This window comes from Pholcus phalangioides, unplaced genomic scaffold, assembly GCF_987345545.1.
Source record: "Pholcus phalangioides strain wild (caught in Gottingen) unplaced genomic scaffold, Ppha-v1.0 ptg000012l_1, whole genome shotgun sequence".
NCBI lineage: Eukaryota > Metazoa > Arthropoda > Arachnida > Araneae > Pholcidae > Pholcus > Pholcus phalangioides.
This window is the reverse complement of record NW_028301605.1, coordinates 24,730,636-24,740,017: the sequence shown is the minus strand read 5'-3', so window position 1 is coordinate 24,740,017 and position 9,382 is coordinate 24,730,636. Positions and strand designations below refer to the sequence as shown.

General features: G+C 41.4%; 1 protein-coding gene across 1 annotated transcript; it reads left to right on the top strand.

Annotated features, from left to right (window-relative positions):
* The first annotated feature begins 971 nt into the window (after positions 1-971).
* LOC149079897 (photoreceptor-specific nuclear receptor-like) lies at positions 972-9,382 on the top strand. The gene is made up of 6 exons (XM_089239945.1): positions 972-1,338; positions 2,178-2,366; positions 3,081-3,325; positions 4,334-4,586; positions 6,189-6,291; positions 9,244-9,382. The coding sequence occupies exons 1-6, from the start codon at positions 972-974 to the stop codon at positions 9,380-9,382; spliced, it is 1,296 nt and encodes a 431-aa protein (XP_089096071.1).

Here is a 9,382-nt window from a genome sequence, read left to right as displayed (position 1 = left end):
TCTAAGCCACATATGATCAACTCGTGGCCCGCGGGCCAAACGTAGCCCTCGGGGGTTATTTGATGTGGTCCGCCCCCTCAAACCTAATATTGTAAAAATGAACTAAGCGGCACATTTACAGATTGCTCAAGTGACCCGTGGCAAAATTCCAGAGCATTTAAGCGGCCCGTGGCACATTCACAGATCATTCGAGTGACCCACGGCACAGTTCCACAACCCTTGGGTGGTCCGTGGCATATTTAGAGATTCCTTGAGTGACACGTGGCACAGATTTAGAGCACTTAATTGGCCCGTAGCGCAGCTCTACATCACTCAAGTCACCCGCGGCACATTCCCAGATTACTTAAGTGATATGCTGCATAATTACGAATCACATGAATGACACGCGGCACAGTTCCAGAGTACTTTAGCGGCCCCCCAACATATTTCCAGATCACTTGAAGGATTCGCTTTACATTTAGAGATCACTATGGTAGCTCTGTAGAGGAGTTAACAAAAGGGGGAATGTCAGTTCAGGTGCCCACAAACTAGCCGAAAGTTTTTTCTCGTTTTTGACACACCGAGTAATATATTTCATTAAGAATATTTCATATTTTTATAAAACGAAAGTATCATTCAGGGCCGCAACTAGATGCTTGGCCACTCGGGGCAATTGCGCATTTTGACGCTCCCTTGTAATGTTGAAGGAGAGGCTTCAGAATGAAATTTGCGCCCCCTCGGGTTGAGCGCCCGGGGCACGAGACCTGCCTGCTCTCCCTCCTCACCCAGTTGCGGCACTGGCATCATTCCAACCCCCTTCCCCCCGCAATCAAAAGTCAGCAAACCCGAGACCCCCCCCCCCCCCATGCTGAAGACCCCTCGCTCTAGAAAATTATAACTTTATGTAATTGTATTTATGCATTTTATCATTCAAAACACTGCTGAAATAACAATAATACCGACAATTTCCGTGTTGTTTTAAAGGGTCAGAAATGGAGGGCGATGTGAATGGCGATACAGGTCCCGGCACTTGCTGGACGTACGCCAAAGTCGAGTACCAGAAAGACGACAGCAACAGTGAAGTGATGGAGGATTCAGTGGTCAGGAAGCACCTGTGGCCGCCACTGGATCCTTCGCCCTGCCCGAGGTGCTTGGTCTGCGGCGACGTATCGAGCGGCAACCATTACGGTGTCCAGGCCTGTAACGGTTGCAGCGGTTTCTTCAAGAGGAGCGTCCGGAGGAAGCTGGTATACCGGTGCCAGGCAGCGACTGGTACTTGCCTCGTCGACAAAGTCCACAGGAACCAGTGCCAGGCCTGCAGGCTCAAAAAATGCCTCCTGGTAGGGATGAACAAGAATGGTAGATATCTCTCTCTCTCGTCTATTCTTAGAAATCAGGGCTGTCTTAAGGGCATCATTCAAACCCGGAACCCCCCGGGACAAATTAATTTTTCTGACTCCCCCCCCCCCCTTTTCTTACTTGGGTAGAAGTGATTGTTTACCACAATTCACAGGTTTAATTTTGAAAATCTTAACGATATCTGATTATCAGGAGACCCCCTTCCCTGGGTCTGGCCCATGCGTTAAGATGACACTGCTTAAACCAGGGGTGCACATCATTTTCAGTCCCCGGGCCAGATAGGAAGGGGTACTTCTGCCGCTCGCGGGCCAGAAACTTGTACCATATCACCCGTACTTTACGGAATGTCCCATGTAGTTCTAGCCGTCAAAAGCTTTTATGAAAATAATTTGTTTTTTCCTCTGTAATTGTCAATTAACTTGTCTATGACATATTTTTGGCTGTAATTGGCACTTTGCTTTCCTTCGACCATTTTTTCAGCTGCAATTGGAAACTTTATTTGCCTTTTAGTAATTGTTTTAGCTGCAATTACCAATGACATTTTTTTTATTGTAATTGACAATTATTATGTTTGGCTGTAATTGGCAACATTAATTGCATTTGAAAATTTTTTGCGATAATTGTGCGATATCCTATATGTATCCCGATAAAGGAAATATGGTCAGGCTGGGCTTTTGTCATGTATTGCTATTTTCTTACCGCATCATCTTTCGCGGGCCGGATTGAACCTCTTGGCGGCCCCGGTTGTGCAACACTGGCTAGAAGTAGTATCCTACAAATATAGTGTGGGTCAATAAAAAATATTGATCCATAAATTGGCCGTATCTAATTCTTTTCAGCTGTACAGAACGAAAGGCAGCCACGAGGACAAACCAATTCGAACTCTCGACCCAGGGACGGGACCATCTCAGTTGGATCCTTAGAAGACCCGGAGCTGACCAGTAGAACATTCGCAACGCCTGATCATGAAGCATCAGCCAAGTTTTATAAAGAGCTTCAGCAAGATTCGGCAATCGCAACTCACGATGGTACGAGTTTTAAAAGTTATCTTGGAATTTTGGCCAACCCCAAAAATAGGCGGGATCCGGAAAAGTTGCCTCCGACATTTCGCCTGTCCTGACCATATAAGTGGGAGAATGACCGTATGCATATGTTAGTGACTGATGACGCATACGTCATAAAGTGAGTGTGTGATTAACTCTATGAGTGAGTGACCAAGTGAGTAATAAGTGAATGACTACATAAATTACCAGGTGAGAAAAAGTGACTCACCACATAAGTGGCCAGGTGAGTAATCAGTGAGTGACCGCATGGGTGACCAAATGAGTTGATGATTAACCAAGTGAATGACTGAGTGGCCAAGTGAGCAAGTGACCATAAGTGACCAAGTGAGTGGATGAGTGAACATGCAGTGTATGGCTACTCACTTAGCCACTCATGCGACGACTCTCTAGGTAGTCACTCACTTGGTCATTTATACTGTCAATTATCCACTCACTTGGTCATTCACACTGTAACTTATCCATTCACTTGGCCACTTATGGTCACTTTACACAGTCATCCACTCACTTGGTGACTCATACGATTACTCACTTGGTTACTTAGGCGGTCACTCACTCATGCGGTCAGGGCAGGTGAAACGTCAGGGGCAAAGTTTCTGGAACCTAGTTCAATGAACGGAGTAGTATATTGTCTCACGGACACGTTTTGAATACACCTAAAAATGTATTCTTCTATTTCAGATCCAGGATACGATTCCGATGCGAAACAGTGGTGTCGCCGCCTAGTGTCGATGCGCCCGCAGGTGCCCGCGGAACCGATGTCGTGGTTGAGCAACCTCGGTTCTTGCTCAGCTGCGGCTGAATTCGGGCTCCAGAGGATCGCGGCTGAGGAACCGACTGTAGAAACGTCTTTGAGGATAGTCTTCATGATGGTGAGGTGGGCGAAGAGCCTGCCATCCTATTCCGGCCTCGGCATCAAAGATCAGGTTCGTGTCAGAATCAAATTCGCCAACTTTCTCATCAAGGCCGCAACTATGATTTTTGTGAGGGGGAGAGACATGATTTTTCCGCCTTCACCGCTTTTAACTTAGATGACTATTATAACAGTGTTTTTACCACTCGGTAAATTTGCCCCCTCCCTCCTAATCCCGGCCGGGATTAGGAGGGAGCTTGACTCCCTTGTCTTCATCATCGTTTATACGAGTCTCCGTAGAGTATTCTAGAAAAGAATCATTTCAAAGAACTGAACGGGCACGCATCAATTCTCCAACTCTACGCGACGCCCATGAAAAGATAGATGCCACCCCTACGAGCCGTGACACACTCTTTGAGAACGACAGAATAGGGATCCGTAAATTTTAGCTCTGACATTTCACCCCCAGAAATTTCGCTCCTTGTGCGTTACTTCACCCGAAAATTTCTCCTGCCCTGACCGTAAGTGACCAAGTGATCAGGTGAGTGGCTATATAAGTGAGTGAATGACATTTAGGAGTGACCGTATGAGAGAGCGACTGTATGGTTGAGCAAGTGACCATATGAGTACGTGAGTGATCGTGGTTGAGTGAGTGACCATGTGAATGATCAAGTCAGTAACCTTGTGAGTGACTTTGACTGATCGAGTAAGTGCCCGTATATCACTTACTTGGTCACTCATACAGTCACTTTTTTTGGTTGCTCGCTTGATCACTCACTTGGTCACTCATACGGTCAGGGCAAGTGAAATGTCAGTGGCGAAATGTCCGAGGTTAAATGTGGGCAAATTGACGTAAACCACTGAATCAATATTTAGACCCTGCTCGTACAACACTATCTACTAAATATACTAAAATAATTTGGATGCAAATAGGCAATATTTGGCAACGATTGGTAATGCTCTGGTTTCCTCCCATTGAAATCTGACCACCTACACATAGCTCAACAGCATTTGGAAAATTTGTTCCCCCCCCCCCCTCAGATAAGAATGATTAATGTTTCATCCTGTCATATTGTTTTAGGAATCGCTCATGGAAGAAGCATGGCGGAGATTGTTCCTGATGAGCGTTATCCAGTGGAGTATCCCACTCGACTCGAACAATCCTTTCATCCGGGACTTCAAGTGGTACATGGACTTGTCCGGTAATAGCAAAACTGACCTTGACCAGCACGTGCTCTTCGAACAGCTCCACCGTTCGTCCGTGTCGTTCAAGACTCTGTCCATCGACGTCGTGGAGTTCACTTGCCTCAAGGCCGTCGTCCTGTTCAACAAAGGTAAACGGACAGACTCATCTTGATATCTCTCATGCGGAAGCCATTTTAAGTTAATTAACAGCAGCTCATCGCCATGTGCTGGCCCCCGCACACACACACCAAAACATTTCCTTGCTGCATCGAGCAAAAATAGGAGCCATGATAGAAAACTACACACATGAAGAGGTCCATTCATTAGCTGAATTTCTTACTTTTCATTTGGAAGACAGATGGCAGCACTTCCATAATGCGTAACTATAGGTATTTAAAAAAAAAAAGGAAGGTGGGGTGAACATTCAAATCCGTTGGCAGCATTTTATTCGTGAACCGTTGATCCTAGACGCATACTTCCAATTAGAAAAGGTATCCAAATAACGTGTAAAACTCAGATGCGTCACTCATGTTGCGAGGGGTTGTTTAGTTATTGAAATACAAAAAATAATTTCCTATTGGGCACTTTTTTTTGTAGGGACACTTTGTGCTCAAAGACTCCAATTACAAAGTTCTTGCCCTGTCTCCCTCGAGGCCAACAAAGAAAATCCCACCTTTCTAACAAAGATAGGCAGGGGCAGCTCGAGTTTACCTGCCGCCCTGGGTGCAAAGCCTCATATGCCACCCACTAATGATGACCCTGGCAGAAGGCTAACAAGGCTTCAGTGAAGAGGACCTTGAAATAAACCAGATACATTTCTTTCTCAGAAGTCACACACCATTATTTATAGTGCAAAATGTGCGTGACCAGTCCAGCACGGGCAAAATATTACGCCCAAACACCAGTGGAATAAATTCAAACAAGTTCTCTGTGTTTTCTTTCCCCGCTCTTCAACATCGCGAAGCTTTATAGAAACCCTATCTTATCACGATTGCCTAATCACCCCCCCCCTTGTTCAAACGTGCGGTTATGTTAACACAAGGGTACCAGATTCGTTAAATAGAGATAATGCAAATTCTTTGCCAAAAGCTTGTACGTGAAATGGTTAACGAGGCAAAAAATTATTAAAAATGACAACAGTTGGTTCTCCTTCGCCTCACTCTTTTAAAATTCACTCATCGAAACTGAGGAAAATAATTGACAGATAATTCCAGCACCAATCAAAGTTCAGCATAAACGACAGAAATAATGCACACACATTCAGAATTCCAGAATGGATGGATATTCCGAATTTATAGAAAAAAATATAAGTGAGATGCCCGATGTGCGACTGCACCTGTCGCAACCCCGTACGTCTCTGCCACTAGCTGCGTTAAATTTTGCATTATCTTCCATAAACATGGTATCGGGTTCAGTGATGGAAAGAAAGGGTGCGAGGATGTCATCTCGATAGTGCACTACGGTCTGTGAACCCCTCGTAAAGACATGAATGTCGACGCGGGCTCCAATAGCAATTTCTGCCCAGATCATCATGCCGTTACAATGGAGAATTATATTTTTTGCTTAACTTTTGAGCATGAGCGTAGTAACAAGACCATCTTAATGTAAGGGTTTATTTGGGCATGAATTTGGGGTAATCAGGCACATAAATAAAAGCCCTCTATGATTATGAGCTTTGCCGCTTTCTTACACTCGTAAATTCTAAACATAAAACAAAAAAGAAAACTTCATTTCATCCATTTTGTTTTCAGATGCGAAAGCTCTATATGAAGCAGAGAAAGTTCATAACCTACAGGAATATGCTATCCTGACTCTCTTACAGCATGTGCAATCCAAACCAGAGAGCATACTGAGGTATTTGCTTCTTCCTTATCATGTATATCCGAATTCGCACAGTAGTTTCAGGAGATTGGCTGCTGAAGATGTGATCGGACTTCATGGGAAAATCCATTTTCCTAAGCTGGTTGGGAATTTAATAGCCAAATTATATTTAATTTATATAATTTATATAATTTAATTTATATAATTATATTTAATTTATATAATTAGCCAAAACATGAGAATTTAAATTAGAAACAAATGGATAAGATCTTGCCTAGCAAATAATCACAGCTGGTGTTCTGATCGGATTCTTTAACAATATTAGAGTTGATAACTTTTAGCATCTTCGCTAGATGTATCAGTGGAATTCCCAGAAAGTTGATGTAATTAAGTACTTTAATTGCTCTATATCTCCAGGGAATGTATGAAATACGAAAGTGTTTTGGTGTCTACAGATAAATCTCGTTCGGAAAACCCCTACTGATGTGAATGTCTGTACATCAAACAAGCTATATAGCATCAGGGTCGGAACTAGAACGGAGTGCAACTGCTCTGGTTGATTAAATTTAGGGAGATGGCAGTTTCAGGTGGTAAAAAAGAACATCATTATAAAATTATCGAATTTGGAAGTTGTGTGGGGTGGGGGGGGGAACCCTAGTATAGCATTATAATGAAGCGTGAAAAAAAGAACATATCTTCCTCCAAACTTGTTACAAATTAGATGAAATTATGAAGTTGAAAATGCCAACATTGAATGCATTCCATATTTAAAAGAATTTTGAGAAACGAATGATTCTGTGTACTGAATGTAAGGCTGTTTTGTGAGAGAGGGATGTGATTTTGTCTTCCCCCCCCCCCCCCCAGCACTTCAAAATCTAATGTCTTCAATTAACTCTCCCCTAATGTTGCCCTCAGGAGCGGTTAACTCTACCCCACTCTAGCTACAATCATTAGTGGGGGGTGGGAGCACCATTCTGCAATGGAATTTTTAAAAAATATAAATTCCATTAAAAACTTTGCCTCTGATATTCAAAGAGTGGTATGGTGAGAATCAGATTTGTAATTATAGTAGAATAATTATCCAAGGATTACTGGATAACTGAAACATAGGATAATCTCGATCTTACAGATTTGGGCATTAAGTGAAATGAATAAAGCCATAAATGGTAGAAATTGCATTAACACAAAAGATGTTTGTAATGTCTGTATAGTGCAATGAAATGGTATAATGTACAGTTACATGAAGTTATATAAAATGCAGAAATATATTTACAGTTTTTTTTTGACATTTCAAAGAAAAGACTAGGTGCTCTAAAAATATAGCCTTTCAATGTCTTTTATTATCGAGCATTCTTAGATGCTGCAGGAAGCATTAGAGTAATTGCGAGAGATATGCGTAAGATATTTGTCTATTCAAGAGAGTGTTCTAAATTTATTTTTCTTATCTACCTCCTGAAAAAAAAATCAGATTCTTGTGAAATCCCCGGCAAAGCCCATCCAAAAGATCTCATGTTGTATCGGTCCAGCACCTATCCCTTTTGTGAAATATTCCCATCCCATGACGCTCTTACCCTTGCACACAACAGAATTCTCTGAATGAGTTTGTCGGAACGCTAGACATTTTAACACATCCTTTTACTGTGAAATTAATTCATGAAAAGTCAGATAACTTGGAACTCTGTTAATCAAGGCTTAGATAATCTGTGTCCTACTGTATTAGAATACATGAGTAAAGCTGAAATATCTGATATATGTCTGCATAATGAAAATATTTGATATGCCCGACTAATTGAAAAAAAAATGTATACATGATAAACGTGACCTATTCTGCCAAACAAAAAAAGGGCGATAGACGATCCCAAATGGAACATAAAACACCCAAGTCCTATCTCAAACCATTCTCAAGTTATGGTGGATAAATTTTATTGAAGAAAAATATGTGAACCAAGATTTGTGAAGTTTCTAAGAAACTTACATGCGAACAGAACACAAATTTTGAAAGAACAGAAAAAAATCATGTAACGTATGTTACCATTTCTATCAAAATATCTTGATTTAATGATGAGCTACAACCACTGAAATATTGGTGAAGTTTGAAATTGAATCGTCGCCAAAAATTTCAATCACAAACTTCACAAACGACCTTATAAATCTGCCAAATTTACCAAAAACTTGTCCATTGCACCATCTTTTGAAAGAGGCTACAATAAACCTTATCAGTGTTGTGGGTCAGAGCAATTTAGCCTTTTGTTTGCGATGCATCACTAAAGTAAGTGTTTCTTGATGCAGAGAAGCAGATATTCAATGTAAATTCGGAATTGGCCATTACAGATTGTGGCGATTTTTCCTGCACCAGAACACCATCATGGTTTATTGTAAACTCTATCTGAGTGTAATAGAGAAGTTTTAGTAAATTTAACCAATTGGTAGCTGCAAGGGTGTTTGTGAAACTAGTGATTGAAAATTTTGGTGACAATTAAATTTTGAACTTTGCCAATCTTACAGTACTTGTAGCTCAAAAATAGATCCAGATATTTTGTTGGAAATGGTGCCACCTTATAGAAAATTTTCTGCACTTTCCAAACATGTACTTAGCTTGCATGTAGGTCTCTCAGAAACTTCACAAATTCTGGTTTTTTTTCAGATGTCATGGATTTTTCTCCCATAATACCTCATAACTTTAAAACAGTTCAAGATAGGACAGGGTTGGCAGGGTGTATAATGTTATATTTGGGCTTGTCTATCACCCCCCTTTCATCTGGTAGAATAGGTCACGTTCACCTAGTATATATCATAGAATCAAGGTGTGAAGGCTCTATGCCAAGTGTTTTCCATTGTTGAAACAAAGCAAGCTACTTGAGTTAATTAAGCACATGTAACCAAAGAGCTCAGCAAAGGCTTAATGCTGAAAAAAAAAAATCATGAAAATTCTGATTTATACATATATGAGAATACAAATGTATCTTTATCTTTTTTTCTCTTTAGATTTGGGAAACTATTGCTATTACTCCCAGGAATTTACGAAATTACAGACGGCAAAGTTGATGCTGCCTTTTTCCAGATGCCGAATGGAAACAGATTACCGATGTCAAAAATCATCATAGACATGCTACATGTTGTGTGA